Source organism: Scyliorhinus canicula, chromosome 10 (genome assembly GCF_902713615.1).
Source record: "Scyliorhinus canicula chromosome 10, sScyCan1.1, whole genome shotgun sequence".
NCBI classification, from domain to species: domain Eukaryota; kingdom Metazoa; phylum Chordata; class Chondrichthyes; order Carcharhiniformes; family Scyliorhinidae; genus Scyliorhinus; species Scyliorhinus canicula.
This window is the reverse complement of record NC_052155.1, coordinates 108,021,485-108,042,719: the sequence shown is the minus strand read 5'-3', so window position 1 is coordinate 108,042,719 and position 21,235 is coordinate 108,021,485. Positions and strand designations below refer to the sequence as shown.

The 21,235-nt window shown below is 49.4% G+C and overlaps 1 protein-coding gene across 3 annotated transcripts in view; it reads left to right on the top strand.

Annotated features, from left to right (window-relative positions):
* ppp1r42 (protein phosphatase 1, regulatory subunit 42) overlaps nt 1–21,235 on the top strand; it is a 236,261-nt gene that overhangs the window by 53,193 nt on the left and 161,833 nt on the right. For all 3 annotated transcript variants that reach the window (XM_038809530.1, XM_038809529.1, XM_038809531.1), the window contains one exon: nt 11,101–11,218. In XM_038809530.1, the coding sequence (XP_038665458.1) occupies nt 11,101–11,218 (118 nt within the window). The remainder of the gene's footprint in view (nt 1–11,100; nt 11,219–21,235) is intronic.

Genomic DNA, 21,235 nt, shown 5'->3' with positions numbered 1-21,235 from the left:
TTTTTTTAGTTGGGAGCTGGCTGTGTTTACTTTTGTTTCGAGTTTGAACTGGTTTGTTCTGCACAGGTTGAAAGAAGGTTTTTCTCTATCGGCATTTTAAAAGCTGTTTCCAGACTGCTTGATAACTTGAAAATAAATAACTGTTTTCTGGAAGGAATTCAAACCTGCTGTTTTGGAAAGGACACAAGAGCATTCATACCAGGTCCCTGAGTGCTGTGTGCTAGGCCACACCTTTGAAAAGGGGGTACTGGTTTATGGGCTCTTGTTATTAAATTGGAACAGCTAAAGGGGGGAATTTATTAAGGGTGATGCATAGATTACTGTAGCTGTGTGGGGTATTTATGTTTGTAGTTGATAAAAATGGTTACTGTGTGTTTATAAAAATGTTAACTAAATTTGTAGAATTAAACTTGTTTTTGCTGAAAAGTGCTTAAGGCCTCTGTTGAATAAAACCTGAAAGGCAGGCCCTTGTGCTCAGGAAGACCGATTGAGACTGTTCTGGCTTGACCTGGTGCCTCACAGCGCCTAGGTCCCAGGTTCGATCCCAGCTCTGGGTCACTGTCCATGTGGAGTTTGCACATTCTTCCCATGTTTGCATGGGTTTCGCCCCAACAACCCAAAAGATGCGCAGGGTAGATGGATTGGCCATGCTAAATTGCCCCTTAATTGGAACAAATGAATTGGGTATGGGCAGCACAGTAGTGCAGTGGTTAGCACTGTTGCTTCACAGCTCCAGTGTCCCAGGTTCGATTCCCAGCTTGGGTCACTGTCTGTGCAGAGTCTGCTCGTTCTCCCAGTGTCTGCATGGGTTTCCTCCAGTTTCCTCCCACAAGTCCCGAAAGACGTGCTTGTTAGGTGAATTGGGCATTCTGAATTCTCCCTCTGTATACCCGAACAGGCACCGGAATGTGGCGACTAGGGGCTTTTCACAGGAACTTCATTGCAGTGTTACTGTAGGCCTACTTGTGACAATAAAGATTATTATTACAATTTTTAAAAAAATGCTTCTCTGCTTAATAAAGAGCAATCTTGATTATGAATAATGTACGGAGTATTGATATGTTCTTTTCCATTGCATCAAAATGTAGCAGTCATAGAATCATAAAATCATAGAATTTACAGTGCAGAAGGAGGCCATTCGGCCCGTCGGGTCTGCATCGGCCCTTGGAAAGAGCACCCTACCTAAACCCACACCTGCACCCTATTGCTGTAACCCTATCTCACCTTTTTTGGACACTAATGGGCAATATTAGCATAGCCAATCCATCTAACCTGCATATCTTTGGACTGTGGGAGGAAACCGGAGCGCGCAGAGGAAACCCACGCAGAGACGGGGAGAATGTGCAGACTCCGCACAGACTGTGACCCAAGCCGGGTATCGATCCTGGGACCCTGGAGCTGCAAAGCAACTGTGCTAACCACTGTGCTACCGACATCCATCCTTGAACCTTAATGGAATGCCCCAGGACTATGGATTTGAAGGGTAGATGGCTGAAGAAGCTCAGAGTTCCCTCCTGTGCTTTTTCAGAATTATCTGATATTTGAAATGAAATGAAATGAAATAAAAATGAAATGAAATGAAAATCGCTTATTGTCACAAGAAGTTACAGTGAAAAGCCCCTAGTCGCCACATTCCGGCGCCTGTTCTGGGAGGCTGGTATGGGAATTGAACCGTGCTGCTGGCCTGCCTTGGTCTGCTTCAAAAGCCAGCTATTTAGCCCTGTGCTAATCCAGCCCCTCTGCTCAAGTGTCGAATTTCAAAATTGACTTGTGGCCATTGACTATGATAGCTGTGTTATAAATGTTCCACTTTTTCTTTGCAATCTCGCCTGAGAAAGGCACTTTATGTCCGTCCATATCTTTTATTTCTGGGTACTGGTTGGCTGAACTGGTGTCTCTCTGTAAATTGTTTTTTCTTTCTCTTTTAAAAAAAATAAATTTAGAGTACCCAATTCTTAAGAGGCAATTTAGCATGGCCAATTCACCTCCCTTCTTTTTGAGTTGTGGGGGTGAGACTGACACAGACACGGGGAAAATGTGCAAACTCCACACGGACACTGACTCCGGATTGAACCCGAGGCCTCAATGCTGTGAGGCAGCAGTGCTAACCACTGCACCGCCGTCTGCCCCGTTCTCTGTAAATTTTTGAACTGGAGCTGAATGCTTTCTTCTGCTGCATACTGTTTTAAAATGGCCCGCCTCCTGTAGGAACAGCTCTCTGCACTTAATGCAGGACGGTTTTTGCACCAATGGGGTTTTCCTGTGCTACACCGGGAGCACTGGATAATGGTGGCGACCGCTTCTCCTTTGTTCTGGGTCTGATTTTTAGTGGGTGCGCTGGTACCGCTATTGTTCAAAAACTGGACTGAGTCAGAGCTCTGATTCCACAAAGGGTCCCTGTCACCCAGATTAAAAGTCAGTTCTGCTTCTATAGCATAGCCTGTGTCACTAATTTACTGCCTTGGACAATGGTAGAACCTCCCTGGACTGCAGAAAATCAGGTAAGACTTCATTAAATACTCCCAAAACAAAGTGGTCTCAGATGAATTTCTCCTTCAGAGTCCCATACTTGCAACTATCAACCAAATGATGCAGAAAAAGTCAATACTCTTTGCTAGTGTGCTGCTTGGTTGGGTTGTTCCTCATGGTCAAAAGATTTTGGTAGAGATAGGTCTTTCTCCATGATTGTTTATTACTTTTAATCAACTGTCTTGGGACACCGTTGTTTTTCTCACCAACTCTAAGCTTTTCTCACTGATTCTCGTTTCTGGCTGCTTTTTATTCACTTTCCTGCCACTGTCAGTTTAATCGGGGATTTGTGTTATTTGGTAGGTTTACTGCTGCCGCCATGAAGTATCATTGTAAATGGTCCCAAGGTAGAAACAAGGCCTTTAGGAACTTTCAATTAGTTTATTAACTATATACAATTATAAACAGGAATAATAAGGATGAGGTTCCTTGCAAAACCATCTCTCTCTCTGAGCTCTGATCTTACATGATCTGGCATTACTGATGATGTATATTATTTATTAGCTGAACAGAACATAAAACATAGAATTTACAGTGCAGAAGGAGGCTATTCGGCCCATCGAGCTGGCACCGGCCCTTGGAAAGAGCACCCCACTTAAGCCCACAGCTCTGCCCCATACCCGTAACCCAGCAACTCCACCCAACCCCTTTGGACACTAAGGGCAATTTAGCATGGCCAATCCACCTAACCTGCACGTCTTTGGACTGTGGGAGGAAATCGGAGCTCCTGGAGGAAACCCACCCAGATACGAGGAGAACGTACAGACTCCGCACAGACAGTGACCCAAGCCAGAAATCGAACCTGGGACCCTGGAGCTGTGAAGAGACAATGCTAACCACTGTGCTGCTGTGCCTCCCACTGTGCTACAGTGCCACCTACAATAGCTATTAACCCTTGATATTACACCAGCCAGCAATGCTTTTCAGAGGGTAACTACTCTGGAAAAATAAAACTCATCTGGTAGTCAGTCTATTCCTCTCCTATTGTGCTGTTTAAACATACGTCATCAACAATCTGTTCCTTGAACATCGGTACTGTTGATGGGCACTTTATTACTAATTGCGAATTACCTTGTTTGCACACTTTCAAAGAGTATGCAGCCAATCTTTTTATTAAAGTCAGATTAGGCAGGGTAGCAGGTTTGCTTCCTTGATGGGTTTTAATAACAACACCATGGGCTGGATTATCTGCAGCTCCGCGCCAAAATCAGTCCGCGGCCACCCTGGTGGGGGCGCAGGAGGATCCAGGGGGGATCTTATGGGCGGCCAGGGGACAGATCGGGCTGGTCGGATGCAAGGGGGCGACCTATCAGTGGGGGGGGCATACATTTCGAAGCTGCCTCTGGGGTCCGAGTCAGCCATGGCACCTGGCCCGACCGCTGGAGGCCGCCGGCGTGCGCATGCGTGGACTCAAAACTGGAAGTGTGGGGGCCCATATCCGCAGCTAAAGCTGCGTGAATCACTCCGGGTCCCTTCCAGCCCCCTGAAAGTGAGTGAATTAGCTTTTTTTCTGAGGAAACTCCGGAGTAAAACGCCACGTTTTTACGCCGGCGTGGGAACATAGTCCCGTTTTGCGAGAATCCAGCCCCATAGCTTTCATTGTCATTTTATTTCTGCTGTGAGCCAACAAACGACCACATTTTTTACTTTAATTTCACAACTTCCAATGGTGGATTTGAAATGTCTATCGGTAATATAACACCAAAACACTTTGGGCTGGATATTTTGGCCGTGCCCACAGCAAGATCGCCATGGACAGGACGGGGATCATAATAATAATCTCTATTATTGCCACAAGTAGGCTTACATCAACACTGCAATGAAGTTACTGTGAAAAGCCCCGAGTTGCCACATTCTGGCACCTGTTCAGGTACACAGAGGGAGAATTCAGAATGTCCAAATTACCTAACAGCACGTCTTTCAGGACTTGTGGGAGGAAACCGGAGCACCCGGAGGAAACCCACGCAGACATAGGGAGGACATGCAGGCTCTGCACAGATAGCGACCCCAGGCAGGAATCGAACTTGGGACCTTCGCACTGTGAAGCAACAGTGCTAACCACTGTGCTATCGGGCAGCCCATTCGTAGGCCTTGTCTTCCCTTCATGTCGGGGCACCCCTAGCTTTAAGGGGGTCTGGAAACTGGCATGCAGGCATCATTTCCCGTGTCCTCCTTGCTGGGCTTCTGACATAATCGCTGCTGAGGGAGTGCCCTTCCTTAGTGGGAGCTGGAAAGTGAGTGAGAGGAGGTAAATACAGAGGATCAGCAGTTGGGCCGACTGTAAGGCACCTGGGAGAGGTTTTATGAGAGGACAGGCTGGTAGCCAGCAATGGGTTAGCATGTCAGCCGCATGTGGCATGAAGACCCTTACTGGGAGGAGGACGACTGCAGTGTGATTAGAACTCACACTCAGGCAGCAGTGGGAGAGCAAAGGGGAAAAGCGGCCTGGAAGTTCAAATTCACTTGTCAAGGAGGTTTGAGTGTCAGGAATTCATGTAAGGGTGAGGAATTAGTATAAGGTGGATGGTTGTGGCTTATGGAAGGTTGGTTAACTCTGCAGCCCTTGTGACCTGGGAGAATGAGGCTGCCTTCTTGGGATATGCTTGACATGCTAATAGTAGTCTTCACATGAAGACCGGTAGCATGGTGGTTAGCACAATTGCTTCACAGCTCCAGGGTCCCAGGTTCGATTCCGGCTTGGGTCACTGTCTGTGTGGAGTCTGCACATCCTCCCCGTGTCTGCGTGGGTTTCCTCCGGGTGCTCCGGTTTCCTCCCACAGTCCAAAGATGTGCAGGTTAGGTGGATTGGCCATGCTAAATTGCCTTTAGTGTCCAAAATTGCCCTTAGTGTTGGGCGGGGTTACTGGGTTATGGGGATAGGGTGGAGGTGTTGACCTTGGGTAGGGTGCTCTTTCCAAGAGCCGGCGCAGACTAGATGGGCCGAATGGCCTCCTTCTGCACTGTAAATTCTATGAAATCTATGAATCAGCTGTGCACAGTCTGCCACAAGAGGCAGCCAGTTGCCTGATCACTCTGGCATTTTCTTCTTTGCAGTGTATGATTTTGGAGAATCATGGAGCCAGTTGGGTTGGCTGTTCTACTCATAGCAATCAAGCAACAGCAGAGACATGATGGGCCACTGCATGTGACTAGGACCGAAGCCCAATAGAGGAGGAGGCTTAGGCTGTAGCTATACTGGGAGCACCTCCACAGATGGTGGATCCCCATAGGAGACACTACCGGCAAAGGGTATTCCAACGTTGGGCATCCTACCTGCAGATGTTGGAGCTTCAGTCCCAGAGAAGATTATGTTTGTCCCTGGGTATGGTGGGCCACCTTTGCCATCTCCTGCAACAGCTGGCACTACATGGAATGGGAGGACACCCATTGCCCGTGGTCGTTAAAGTTTTTGCCGCTTGAACCTATATGCAAAAGTCTTGTTTCAGGGCAGCACAGGTGACCTGTGTAACATTTCTCAGTCAGCTGCACACAAATGCATAAGGCAGGCTTTCAATGCCCTTTTGGAGAGGGCCTACATGTATTTAAACGTGGAGCGGGACCAGTCGAGCCAGGATGCCAGAACCATGGGTTTCGCCCCGTTAGCAGGCATGCCGAGGTGCAGGGAGTGATAGACTGCACCCACGTGGCTCTGCAATCTCTGTAGTGTTATATAGTGCCATTCCTGAACGGCAAGGGATATCACACCCTCACTGACCCACTTGTTGGTGCCCATATGATACCCTTAATGCAGGTGTGTGCCCGTTTCCCAGGGAACGACAATGATAGGTTCATCTTGGGACACTCTCAGATACCAGACGTTTTTGAGGGAGAGCAGCAGCTGGAGGGATGGCTCCTTGGAGACAGAGGCTACCAGCTCAGGAAGTGGCTGATGACGCCTGTGCAGAGGCCACAAACGCTTATGGCAGCGTGCTATAATGAGCTTCATGCTTCAACGTGTCCAAGCAGGCAATTGGATCGTTCCAGGTTCTGGTGCCTGGACCAGTTGGTGGGGTGCCTTGCAATAGGGTGTCAGGCATATTCACGGTTTTCTTCGCTCTCCATAACTTGGCGCTACAGAGGGGAGATCAGCTAGACCGGTGGACCCGGTGGGAGGTGGTGCAGTGGCACATTTCTTCAGATGAAGTTGAGGAGGGAGGCAAAGGTCAAACACAGAGGAGAAGGATGGGCCAAAGAGCTAGGTACGTCATCGTAGCCTCTTGGTTCGGGGACGACCAGGACTAGGGAGTGAAGATCCGACCATTGGGGTCTAACATCAAACTAATAAGGTGCCAGTAGTAGGTTCTCGTGATGGTGCCTACCTTCATGGGCAGGGTTCTAATGGCATTGGCTGTACTCTGCAGGAGAATGATAATGACTTGCAATGAGGACAGAGTAATGTTCCTTTCATCCTCAGCTAATGTCTGATTCCTGCCTGACGCAGAGCTGAACGTGTCCTGCCACTGAACAGGCTTATCATGGGGTTCAGAGATGCTGGATAATGTATGTCAGCCACTGCAGCCCACTCTGAAGTCAGGAGTCCTCTGGTGTTTTGTTCCAAGTTGCATCCAGGGTGGGCAGCCACTCAGCACTTTGTCAGCTTTTGGGCGCCTCATCACTAGAGAAGAGTCGGCATTGATGCTGGGGTGGGCGTCACCTTCCATGGATGGGGGATTGGGGGCGTGAATCTGGGGTTGGGTGCCTGTGGTAGTATGACTAGAGGTAGTACGGTATCTGGGAGTGTGAGCTGCTATTGGTGTAGAAGGCTTGCTGCCCATTGGCCCAAGTGTTGTCTTCTCATTGGTCGAGAGGAAGGTAGCTCCACCTATGAGGCGGAGTATAAGAACCCGTGTTTCCCAGCAGCCATCGTTCTTTCTGTACTCATGCTGCTGGGCACACTTCTTGTAGATTAAAGCCTTCGATTCGGACTACTCCTTCGTTTCTGTGTTCATTGATCGCGCATCAGGGCCTATGGCAGCAGCAGCACGATTTTACTGAGTCATCAGTGTGGGAGGTGGGAGAGACGTAGAGATGCCATTCTCACACTCTACAGGGATGAAGCACCGGGTGTGTGGGGGGAGGTTTGTGGAGCATGGCGCCATGAAATGACAAGGTGGAGGATCTGTAGGCAAAACAAGTGATGTTTAATACAAGAGATATATTACAATGGTGACCTATCCCTACTAGTGCCTAGGTTCAGCCGTGCCAACTAAGTGCCTATAGATTCTTACTTTTCCCCACCTCCCTGTTATGTCAATGTGTATCCCCAGGATCCACAGCTGAGGTTTCATGGATAAAAAATGTAACATCAGAAATAAAAGAAAGGGAAAATAAGGAAATAAATAGGAACAAACAGGAAGGACCCTTACAACTCACAATTCCCCTGTAAGATACAAATATTCCTTTGAACACTTTAGAAATGCAATAATTACATAAAAACTTCAACACTTAACCCCAAATGCATTTCCCTGTGAGCTAAAACCTACCAAAGGGCCTCATTACAAATTCAAAGAGCTAAAAGCTTTACTCTTTCCTCCCTTATACCAGTCAACTAGACTCCAAATACCTCCTTTTTAATTAACCCGAGACATACACATACACAGCCTTCCTTACTTACACAGAATTTCACAGAATTTATAGTGCAGAAGGTGGCCTTTCAGCCCATCGAGTCTGCACTGGTCCTTGGAAAGAGCGCCCTACTTAAGCCCACGCCTCCACCCTATCCCCGTAATGCCACCTAACCTTTTGGGCACTAAGCAAAATTTAGCTTGGCCCATCTACATATCCTGCACATCTTTGGGCGGTGGGAGGAAACCGGAACACTCTGGAGAAACCCACGCAGACACGGGGAGAATGTGCAAACTCCACACAGAGAGTCACCCGAGGCCGGAATTGAACCTAGGTCCCTGGAGCTGTGATGCAGCAGTACTAACCACTGTGCCACCGTGCCACCCCTTTTTTCTAATGAATATATACATTACACAAAAAATGTATAAATTATATGCATATCATCACAGGGGTAGAAACAGAACAATGCAGGTGAAGGGAAAGGGTAGTCATTTCAATTTGAGGTGATCATGAATTGTGTGATGGGTTCTGAGATTCAGTTCAGCAATTAATTGATAACTAAGAGTAAAGCTATCCACCATTCTATTTTCAGTCAATGGCATTTTTTGTAGCAGTCAACTCTGTCATAGTCATAGAATCCCTACAGGGCAGAAGGAGGTCATTCGGCCTATCGACCCTCCAAAAGAGTACTCTCGGCCCAATCCCCCACCCCATCCCCATAACCCTGCCTAACCTTTGAACGTTTAGGGGCAATGTAGAATGGGCAATCCACCTAACCTGTACATTTTATGTCTGGGAGGACACCGGAGCAGTCGGAGGAAACCCATGCCGAATGGCGAAAATGTGCAAACTCCTCACAGTCACCCAAGGTCGAAATCAAGCCCAGGTCTCTGGCGCTGTGAGGAAGATAAGATCAAGAACACATTTCAGGAAATGACAAGAAGAGAGAAACCGTAGGAAACAAGGGAAGGAGGGGCTGAAAGGGGTTGACGGAAGAGGTTTATGTAGTCTGGCTCATACAGAGTTAATGTGGGATTGATTACAGTATCGCCCAAACAGTGACATAAGAAGGCACATGACCTAGGGTCAGTGCAGCGTTGAGCAGAGGCGTACTAAGATCTAGACAAGGAGACAGCTCCTTGCACCCTTTACTGTATATGTGTATGGTTACAAGTAACGAATAATAATTTGCTGTTAACATACAGATGATTACGAAGACTTATTTAAACACATTCTGTAACCAACACCATTACAATAGTTTGGAAGGGAGGAATCAGGAAGCGAGTAGAGGAGAGGGTTCTGATGACTGGGTTGAGAAGATGAGTTTTTTTCAACGGAGAAAGGAGAAGAAACTTGGTGTTCCTTAAAGGTGGTGATCAGCTAGTCATGTGGGAGAGACGTCCACAGTATAGTCATTATTGATGGAAAAGAATGGAGTGGGCTTGATGGCTGAGTTGCCTTTTCTTGTTCACGATCTATGTCTCGTGTCATGCACATTTAAAATTTATGATTGGAAAAGAACAATTCTTTGTAAACTGCAGAAATGATTTAAGAAAAGGTTAGCTATACACTGTCACAATCTCAAAAGCATGTATGAAATATGAAATATCTTCAAACCAGATACTGACATGGCTGTTTATCCACATCTTTCACTAGAAACTGCAATGGTTATAAAGAGACATATTGCAGAATGCATTTTGAGTTACCATTTTATGATACAGAACGTAGGATTATTTCTTTTAAATACCAGGTTTTCTAGTGTAACTATTTACCTTTAAATGGCAAGATGTTTCTCCAATTTTCTTAATGCATATTATGATGAGAACTCAATGATAATGGTAGACAACAAGCAAAAACATAAACTGATAGGTTACTGTGAATTTTAAAAATAAAATTGTGAAAAAAAATATTGTTATTCAATACTTTTTCCAAGATATTAAATTTATACAACATTGTCACAAAATTGATTTGGCTGGAGATTGTATCAGAAGGATAAATTTATCCCCCCTCACAATTTAGTCAGGAACAAGCAAAAAATTATAGATTTTCTTAAATAGATTATGACAGACAGTCAGCGGGTTGACAAATTGGTGTCTGCAGATGCAGTTAGCAGAGTCGAGCAAGACAGGCAAGATAAAGATCGGAGCACAGTGGTCAAATACAGGTTCATAACTAGCCATCATTAGCTGAAGAAAAGTCTGCTGCAGAGTTTGCTGAGCTAGTTGATGCACATGCCTTGAATATAATTTGCTCTCGAGTATTTTGTGGCAGACCTCTGAGTGATGAGCATGACATGATCATTTATCAAAGCAAAGGAAACCCCCCCAAAGAGAGTCCCTTTAGAACTGATTATTGAATAGTTGGAAAGTGGAACCAGTTTATTAGAGGCAGAAAGGCAATGTACAATAAAACCTAGCCCAAAGGGTAATCATATTTCTACTAGGACTAATGGTCTGTTAGATAAACACTCTTCTTGAGACACTTGTCTTGCTTGAAACTCAGCTAACTGTCAGCTAAATCAATCAAGCTTCTTTGGACAGGTTTTGCTCAAAGATGAATGAGTATATTTGCCTGTCTTATACATTTTTTAAAACCTTGTGTCTCCCTTTAAAATAAACAAGCGGAAAAACATTTGGAGTTGTTATTTATAACAATGAAATAAATCATGCTTAAAATTTGTACTTATTTTTCTTGCAACACAGAATTTGCTTTTTGAGGAAAGTTTATGGCATTGCACTGACATCTTCCTTAGATTAACCTGTAGTAAGTAAGAATTATATCTGTCCGATTATTTATCTGTACAACATATGCATTGTCCAAATAATTTATAGAATAATATTATTTGTTTTGTAGTTGCAGTGTAATATTTTATAGAAAAATGTTAATTTTTAAAGGTCCCTAATTTTAATGGGGAATTATGCAAGTTAACAAGCATCATATTGGAACTGAACAAAAATGAATGTAGAACTTTCAGATATTGAGATCTTCCTTTATTTACAAATCCAGGAACTGGAATATGTGTTGAGCCAGTGGCAAAAACTCTGGTATCTAGGCCTGAGTGGAAATCCTGTGTGCCAGAAAGCTAAATACAGGGACAAAATAATAGTGATGTCTGCCAGCCTAGGTAAGAAATATTGTGTGTTATTTTCAATGTTCCGTTAAGCAGGATAGAAATAGCATGCATTTTTATTATCAATTCAGTCTTATCCTGTCACAAAACAATAACACAAGTATTAAAATTCCAAATAGCAGAGTTCTTGATGCAACGACGAATCCAGCGTGGCCAAAATATGGACACTGGTTTCATTCTGATGCTCTAGCTGGTGGAGGCATAGAGGTTTGCACCCCATGCCAATGGGAGGATGCAACATTCTATAATGGGCTGGGCACCTATTCTCCATACCTGCGCGATTCTCCGGTCTTTTGGGCCAGGATTCATGTGGGTGAGGATTGGTGCAGATATTAACAAGTGTGGCCCTGATGTGGTGGATTAAGGGGATAACTCTTTAAGGGAGTTGCTCCCAAACTCCATTGGTGAAACAACCACGCCCCCTGCCTCTCCCCCCCCCCCCCCCCCCCCCACACACACACACACACACACCCCCCACCACCACCACGATGCAAATCCAACCCACCCCAACCCCACCAGAGACTCTCGAATGACAGAGCAAGCCCCCCCATTAGAGAGACCCCTGCCTGGAAGTCGCTTATAAGGGATACCCCTGCTTGGAAGCCATAGAACAGTCCAGACAGACAGTGAAAAAAAATCACTGCTTTAAAAGTCATCTGTGTAATACACCCAGCTATCTGGTTGTTTAATTCATCTCTCTTTGCGCTTGAGTGGATCTCAAGTAGTCAGCAGTGAAAATAACCACAATACTTATAAACATCTAGCTTTGATTGACAACTCTTGAACCACCTCAGTACAGTTAAGTGCTTTCTGCAGAGAAAAAGAAGACCAGAAAGTAGTGATTATCTTTCATTGTCTCTGTCTGGACTGGTCTCTAGCTTCCAGGCAGGGGTCTAACTTAAGGGGGGGCTTCCAGGCAGGAGTCTCTCTTCTTAGGGGATTCAAGGCAGAGGTCTCTATAATTAGGAGGGTCTCTGTTGGAGGGTGGGGCGGGGTTGGGTCATCCACTTATTGTAAGGGGGGGAATCACCCAGAAAATCCTGTGTTGGGGGTTGGGGTGGAATTACACTACAGTGGTGGGGGCTCCAGCTGCTGGACCTCTGTGTCGGGCCACCCGCTCAAAATGGCGACCCAATAGCGGGATTGGTGAGGGAATCCCTTGCAATCCCCGCCATGCATAAATTTGTATGGCATGGGCTTGTACATCATTTCTGGATTTGCACTCCCAGTGTGAATGCAATCAGTGGCGATTCATCTCCGATGAGAGAACATAACCTCCCAAACAGCGAATTCTGCCAAAAATGTCATGTTTGTACGCTATGTAAAACTTGACATATCCTGAGCTACCATGAAAAAATACCACATGCTTAAAAAGTAATTAAATCCGACAAGTATTTTACATTAAATGTTTTAATTCAGTGACATTCAGAAAATAATAGTCTGTATTATATGCTGTGTGTGGAATTATCGATCAGTCTTTATAGTTTGAAACTCTACAATAATGACATATTTATAGTAGGAATTTGAAGTTCATGCTATTGACAAATTTCTGATGCACAATAAATTAATTTAAAATATTGCTATTTTTATAATTAGATAATAGCAGGTTTTTTGTGTCTTTGTTTACTGAGCCAACAACAATTTTGAATCATGCAATACCTTTAACACGAATAAACACTACAAATAATTTCATGCAGGAATAATCAAATAAATTCTGATTGAAAGATGGAAATTTTGAAACATCAAGGGCTGAAGTCTCCATTTCTGAGACTAAGTGTTGACGCCGGTGCATAATTCGTGGAGTTCCACAACAGCAAAACTGGCGTCGCACCTGGACCGATTCAGCTACTGTTAAAGGGCTAGCACCAGCGCCACTTGGAACACAATTGATTCCAAAGAGAAACGATGCGGGATTCGCTGGATGTGAAATTGACACTCAGTAGGCTGACGAGCTGCAGCCACATAGACACACTTCACTCCCCACACACACCGTACCAGCCAACAAAATGGCAGCAAGGAGAGCGACTCCAAGATTCACCGACGTAGACCTGGAGACTCTCCTGGACGCAGTGGGGGAGAGGTGGATGGCCCTGTACCCCGGCACAGAAAGGAGGCTGCCAGCTGCCGTCATCCACTGTGCCTGGACGCAGGTGGCAGAGGCGGTCAGCGCCGCGGGTAACACCGCCTGGACCGTCCAGCAGTGCCTGAGGAAACTGCACGGCCTCCTCAGGGCGGCCAGGGTGAGTAAGCAACACTGTGCCGTTGGCACCAACCCCTGTTTGACACACCCGTAATCCGACCTCCCCCCACCCAGAGGGCAGCCGAACTCCCACCCTGCACCAAATGCCGGATCCAATACCAGCCGCCATGGCCGGGTGCCCTGGCCACTGAGGCCACCAGCTGTCCATCCCCTGGGCTGCATGCGTCAGACTGTCTTAACACTGTTTTCCGTTTGCTGTGACGGGAAGTCTATCATCCTCAGACTCGAGCTCCTGCGTCTTGGGTGGAGGGCTGGCGTCCGAGCTGCTATCCGCATTGCTTCTCGGCTCACGGACGGGCTCATGCTGTGAAACTGGCTGGGAGCGGAGGACACCAGATGTGCCGTTAGCACCAACCCCCATTTGACACACCGCTTACTCACCCTGGCCGCCCTGAGGAGGCCGTGCAGTTTCTTCAGGCACTGCTGGCCGGTCCAGGCGGTGTTACCCGCGGCGCTGACTGCCTCTGCCACCTGCGCCCAGGAGTAAGCCGCCCATTACTGCCGGTAGCAGGAGAAGACTGGAGGAGGACCGTCGGACTTGAGGCTCCTCACCATGGCAGAGCAGAGGGCCCTGGATGTGGTCGGCAGTCCAGAGGAAAGGGAGGTTGCCAGGGTGGAGTTCGGCCGTGAGCGAGGAAGTGAGACTCTGCTCAGTTGTGGTTCCCGTGAGTCAAACCCCCCCCCCCCCCCCCACCACACCACCCTCACCCCCACCTCCACACCATCCACACCCCTTCCCTCACCCTACACCATCCCCACCCTCACCCTATACCACCCTCACTCCCACTTCCCCCAGCCTGCGGTCTAATCATGCGTCTTGTCGTGTGTCTTGCAGGAACTGCTAGAGTTGGGGCGGGCCCATCTGGTGTCCTCCGCCCCCAGCCAGTTTCACAGCATGAGCCCGTCCGTGAGCCGAGAAGCAACGAGGATAGCAGCTCGGACGCCAGCCCTCCACCAAAGACGCAGGAGCTCGAGTCTGAGGATGATAGACTTCCCGTCACAGCTGTCTCCAGCACCCTCCATCATCCCGGAGACACTTCCCTCGGTTGGGCACTTTAGTGAAGAGGTTTTTGGGATACTATCTGGTGTGCACCGCACAGCTGATCCAGTACAGCAGGTGGAGGTAGGAATACCCGAGCAGGCAGACGGTTGGAAGGTAGGCCATCCCCGGGAACTAGCTGCTGTCCAGATGGGTTTCGGGCTTCTGGGACGGACAGTCCCATCGATTGTGCAGATGCAGTTGCAGTGCCAGGGACTACATGAGGGGTTGTCGGCGAACATCCAGTACCTGCAGATGCAATTAGTGGAGTTCAACTGCATGCAGGAGCAGAAGGTGGTGCCGACAATGTGTGCCACCCAGGCCAACATCGCACGGGTGGGTCACGGTGGAGGCATTGGCGGCAACAGTTATGGCTATGGATCAGCATGTCCAAGGCCTGGGGCATTCTGTGCAGGCTCTGGCCAAGCCCAGGACAGGGTTGCGCCTCACAGGCAACCGTGTGCCAGAGCCACTTGGAAATTGCAACGGCCGTGGCTGGAAACGTCGGCGGCATTGCCCAGGCATTGGCTGACATGGAGCAGACACAGAGGGAGGTGGCCCAGTACCAGAGGGAGATGGCACAGTCACTGGCTGATGTGACACAAACCTGGAAGGTGATGGCACGGTCAATAGGTGATGTGGTGCAGTCCCAGAAGGAGGTAGTCCACTCCCTGTGCTCCATACCGTGAGCATACAGACCTTGGTCGAGACCAGAGTGCGCCTCCGGGACTGGCAGCACCAAATGGCGGGAAGCCTCGGGTTAGCGCTGCTTGCATCCCTGTCCATGGAGTAGTCTGGGATGGCCATCGGGCACCCCGAGGGAAGAGGAGGCGATGGGGCCCGCACCGGTGAATCCCGCAGGGCAGGTGCCGGAACACCGCAGCACCTTGGACTTTTTCCCCCGGCCCCCCCTGCACCCCCACCTTCTGACCCTAGTGCATCTGGTGGGCTGTGGACAGAACAGGGTAGCACCATGCCACTTGGGACACCCTAGCAGCAACCAGGTAAATCCAGGCCCGATCATCCCAGAGGACGGCCACCAACGGGGTCCAGGTCACAGGATGGGAATCACAGCAGGCCGCGCCAACTCCTGGTGTACCATCTGGGGATCCACTAATACTTAGCATTCGAGCCCGTAAGGCCAGAAAGTTAAACACTAGTTAAGTTGGCACGGGTGCAGGGCACAGTTTAGTTATAGAGGCTCGGGCACAAATCTGTGTATACGCAGTCACCTGTTCACACTGTTACAATTTGCCTCGGTGCTTTGTCAGATGGGTGTGAGGGATGAGCTGGCTGGGGGGTGGGGTCGGGCCTGTGGGGTGGGGGGGGGATGTGGCCTGGGTATCGGGCATAGACCTGAATGATGAGCATCTGATGGTCACATATCAGCTTCACGTTCTTCGAGTGGAACCCTTTTGGTTTGTGTAGAGCAGCCATGCATTCTGTCAATCGCCCGCTGGACCAGGGGCATACCATCGATGATGGCGGCCCCCACTAACTGGGTATCCTGGTGGGCTCGGTCCACATTGAGGTGGATGTATTGAGCCACCTGGACATACAGGGCCTCCATGATGGCACGGATGCACCTATGCACCGAGGTCTGTGAGATCCCGGACAGGTCCCCCTATGGCACTTGGAAGGACCCCATCGCGTAAAGGTTCAGGACGGCCGTCACCTTGACGGCCACCGATGTGGGTGTCCTCCCCCATACCCCCAAGGTTCTAGGTGTGCTATGATCTGGAAGATATGTCACATTGTCTTCCTGCTCAGCCAGAGTCTTCGACGGCATGCCTGGTTCAGCAGGTCCTCGAACGACGGGCAGCACGGTAGCATAGTGGTTAGCACAGTTGCTTCACAGCTCCAGGGTCCCAGGTTCGATTCCCAGTTTGGCTCAGTGTCTGTGTGGAGTCTGCACGTTCTCCCTGTGTGGGCGTGGGTTTCCTCCGGGTGCTCCAGTTTCCTCCCAGTCCAAAGATGTGCAGGTTAGGTGATTTGGCCATTCTAAATTGCCCTTAGTGTCCACAAAGGTTAGACTGGGTCAAGGGGGTTAAAGGGGATAGGGTGGAGGTGTGGAGCTTAAGTAGGGTGCTCTTTCCAAGGGCCGGTGCAGACTTGATGGGCTGAATGGCCTCCTTCTGCACTGTAAATTCTATGATTCTATGACGGGCGCTAATGGTACACACAAGGCCTCATGCAGTGTCCCTTTGGCACCTCCTCCACTTCGGCTAGTTTGGCTCACCATCCTGGATGGCTGCCTCCTGTCCTCTGTGGCCTGCATTGCTGCTGCACGCCTCGCTGCTGCACCTTCCTCCTCCTCGAACAACACCAGCTTCTACATCTGCCGGTCATCCCCCAGGGCTGCGGCGACTAACAGGAAGGCCACCATTGCTGGTTGAATTCCAATATCCATTGTCTGCAGGGGGTGAAAGGCCAACATGTTAGCATGGTGCATACCCCCGTGATCAACCAGGTCCACCGGGTTACTTGGTGGCCCCGGTGGACACTGCTAGCTTCGGCCCCGCATGTCCTCCCCCCATCCTCGCACACCTGGCCCTATCGGTGGCCTGCACCGTGAGGGCCTCTGGCTGGAGCCCGTCCCTGATTCCAGGGGTACTGTTGGCTGGCACTTACCTGGCCAATGGCCCCTGCCTGGTGCCCCCTTTGGGCGAAAGTGACCATTGCCCCGGGTGGGCACCTAATGCCCCACCAGCAGGTGGCAGCTGATTGGGAGGTGGGGAGTATGGCGGTGGATGGTGTCTGAGGATGGAGGGGTAGAGGCACCCTTATGGCCAGTGCCACTCTGCAGAACCAGAGGCCAAGGTGGGTGGTCAGTGGGGTGCGCGGCAAGATGGCTGCATTGCAGGCTGCTGTAATGGTGGTCTGTGCTTGGACACTGCCCCAGTTGGGGTCACCTCAGTCACATGGCCTGTTCCCCTGGCAGCGCCCCCCCCCCCCCCCCCCCCCCCCCCCCCAGCCTGTGTCCGGCCCGGCAGCCCATGGTCGTGTTTTTCTGTGTCCTTCCTCCTCTCTTCCTCATCAGCGATGACGCTGGTTTCACGATGTTTAAAAGTACAAGTGAACTATGCCATCAGGAACTCGGCCCATTTGAGGTGGAGAATCGCGGAGGCCTCGGAGAATACCGGTTTGCGAATGACTTGCAAACAGTGTTTACTGAACATGCGTTCTGGGTCGCATTGACGCCGCTGTTGAGGTGACAGAGAATTGCGAATTGGTGTCAAATCGGCACCTGCCACTATTTTGGTGTCGGAACCTATTTTCTGCTCAATTACATTTCCCGATTCCGGCGTCAGCCAACGGAGAATCCCATCCAAAAGCTTAGTAAAGGAAGTAGGTTTTTAGGAGGGTCTTAAATTAGGAGAGGGAATTGGAAAAGTGGTAGGAATTCCAGAGTATGGGATATAGGTAGCTGAAGGAACGGCTGCTAATGGTGGGATGAAGGAAAGCATAAGCCACCCGATTCAGAGGAAACTCTGACAGGAAGTGGGAACCAGTGAGTTAGGACAAATTGTGATCAAACTGTCAGACCACATCGTGAACAGTATCTCCATTTCTGAAAAACGAGGGATGTATTCAATCATTGGAGGCAGTGGAAAAAAAGTAATCAAAGTTCAGGACTAGTAAAATGTACACTTTTGAGTCTTGAAAGGGGGTTCAAGAGACTTCATAGAAGTATCTAAAATTGTGAAAGATACATAAAAGTAACCCTGAAAATTAATTTAATTTTCAAGAACAAGATTCAAATGAGTAACTTGCAAATTTACGACTCCTGGAAAGTTTTTGACGAAGAGCCGGATTAATGCATAGAATGGAGTTGGACAGTGTATTGGAGGGAAACTTGACAACTTTGGAACCAAATGAATACTGCAGGGGATTCTGCAGGGTTCTAGTATGACTTTCTATCTGAAGTTATTTTATGATCTTACGAACATTAATTTCCTGTCATGTTTTTCCGTCACTGATGTGCTTTATTGGCTGTTTCAAAGTAAATAGCAACAAATCATGAAGTAGGAATAGGTATGTAGGTGGGCAGCACGGTGGTGCAGTGGGTAGCACTGCAGCCTCACAGCGCCAAGGACCCGGGTTCGATCCCTACCTCAGGTCACTGTCTGTGTGGAGTTTGCAGATTCTTCCTGTGTCTGCGTGGGTCTTGATGCACTATCAATTACGCAAAGATGAGAGTAGGATGCAATTGAGGCTTTATTACACTGAGATGTGTGGCCTCCTACAGCAACTGACGAAATGGCTGCTGTACGAGGAGCACACATATTTATACTTAAAGCACTTATATCAACACCCTATATATATACAACACATACATCACTGGTGACTACCACATTCACCCCCTGTTTAAAAAAATGAGTCCGGCGGTGGTGGTGGGGAACTATATACAGAAAGTTGGGTTTTAAAAGTACAGATAATATTACAAATTCAGGCGGTCCGGTACCTTGATCTGTCATCGAGAGCGCCGCAGTGCTGGTGGCGACTCCGGCAGCAGCTTAGTCTTCGGTGACTCCGGGAGCGTGTCGAAATCCTCTCCATCCCCGGGTGTGAGCAAGGGGAGGACGGATTGTCCCGGAGCGGGGGCTGCGGTGGGGTGCGCCGGGGCGGAGGCGGGGTGTGTGTGGAACCAGCTGGTGCCAGGTCCCTGATGGAGACTGTGTCTTGGCGGCCGTTGGGGTACGCTACGTCGGCGTACTACAGGTTGGCATGAAGTAGCTGTACCCTCTCAACCAACGGTTCCGCTTTGTGGAGTCAAATGTGTCGTCGGAGGAGAATGGGTCCTGGAGCTGCCAGCCATGTTGGGAGCAAAACCCCGGAGGTGGACATCTTAGGGAAGGCAAAGAGACATTTATGGAGGGTTTTATTAGTCGCGGTGCACTGGAGCGACTGAATGGAGTGAAGTGTGTCGGGGAGAATCTCCTGCCAACGGAAGGCCAGGTGATTTCTAGACTGTAGGGCCAGCTGGACCGCCCTCCAGACCATCAAATTCTCCCTCTCGAACTGCCCGTTTCCCCTGGGGTTGTAGCTGGTCGTCCTGCTCGAGGCAATGCCCCTGTTGAGCAGGTATTGGCGCAGCTCATCACTCATGAATGAGGATCCCGGTCGCTGTGGACGTAGGCGGGGAAACCGAACAGAGCGAAGATGGTGTTGAGGACTTTGATGACGGTAGCAGACGTCATTTCGGGGCATGGGACGGCAAAGGGGAATCGGGAATATTCATCGACCAGACTGAGAAAGTACTTGTTGCGGTCGTTGGAGGGGAGGGTCCCTTTGAAGTCCAGCTAAGGCGTTCAAAGGGGCGGGAGGCCTTCACCAGGCGCGCACGGTCTGGTTGGTAGAAGTGCGGTTTACACTCCGTGCAGACCTGGCAGTCTCTGGTGATCGTCCTGACTTCCTTGATGGAGTAGGGCAGGTTGCGGGCCTTGATGAAATGGTAAAAACATGTGACCCTTGGTGACAGAGGTTGTCGTGCAGGGTCCGGAGTCGGTCCACTTGTGCGCTGGCACATGTACCTCGGGATAGGACATCGGGGGGCTTGTTGTGCTTACCGGGGCGATACAAACTCTTGTAATTGTAGGGGGAAAGCTTGATCCTCCACCTCAAGATGTTATCGTTTTTGATCTTGCCCCGCTGTGTGTTATTAAACATGAAGGCAACCGACCGTTGGCCAGTGAGGAGAGTGAATCTCCTGCCGGCCAGGTAATTCCTCCAATGCTGCACAGCTTGAACGATGGCTTGAGCCTCTTTTGCGACGGAGGTGTGCCGAATTTTGGAGGCATGGCGGGTGCGGGAAAAGAATGCCACAGGCTTGCCTGCCTGGTTGAGGGTGGCGGTCAGAGTGATGTCTGATGCATCGCTCTCGACTTGGAATGGTAATGTCGCGTCGACCGCGTGCATCGCGGCCTTGGCGATGTCGGCCTTGATACGGTTGAAGGCAAATGAATGAATGATACGGTGAATTGAATGAGTGGGTGGGCCTTGTCCGCATAGTTTGGGACCCACTGGGCATAATACGAAAAGAACCCCAGGCATCGTTTGAGGGCCTTGGGGCAGTGGGGGAGGGGGAGTTCCAGGAGGGGGCGCATGCGATCAGGGTCGGGCCCCAGAACTTTGTTCTGGACCACATAGCCGAGGATGGCTCAGCGTTTCGTGCTGAACACGTACTTCTCCTTGTTATACGTTAGGTTGAGGAGAGTAGCGGTGTGGAGAAATTTGGCACGGTTGGCGTCATGGTCCTCTGATCATGGCCGCAGATGGTGACATTGTCCAGGTACGGGAAAGTGGCCCGCAGTCCGTACCGGTCAACCATTCGGTCCATCTCCAGTTGGAAGTCCGAGACCCCGGTGCTGATGCCAAAGGGAACCCTAAGATGGTGGTAAAGGCGGCCGTCTGCTTCGAGCGCAGTGTATGGGCGGTCCGCCTTGCAGATGGAGAGCTGGTGGTAGGCAGATTTCAGGTCCACTGTCGAGAAGACCCGGTACTATGCAATCTGATTGACCATGTCATATATGCGTGGGAGGGGTACGCGTCAAGCTGCGTGTACCGATTGATGGTCTGACGATAGTCAACGACCATCCTGTTTTTCTCCCCAGTTGTGACCACTACCACTTGGGCTCTCCAGGGGCTGTTGCTGGCTTCGATGATGCCTTTCCGAAGCAGCCGCTGGACTTCAGACCTGATGAAGGTCCTG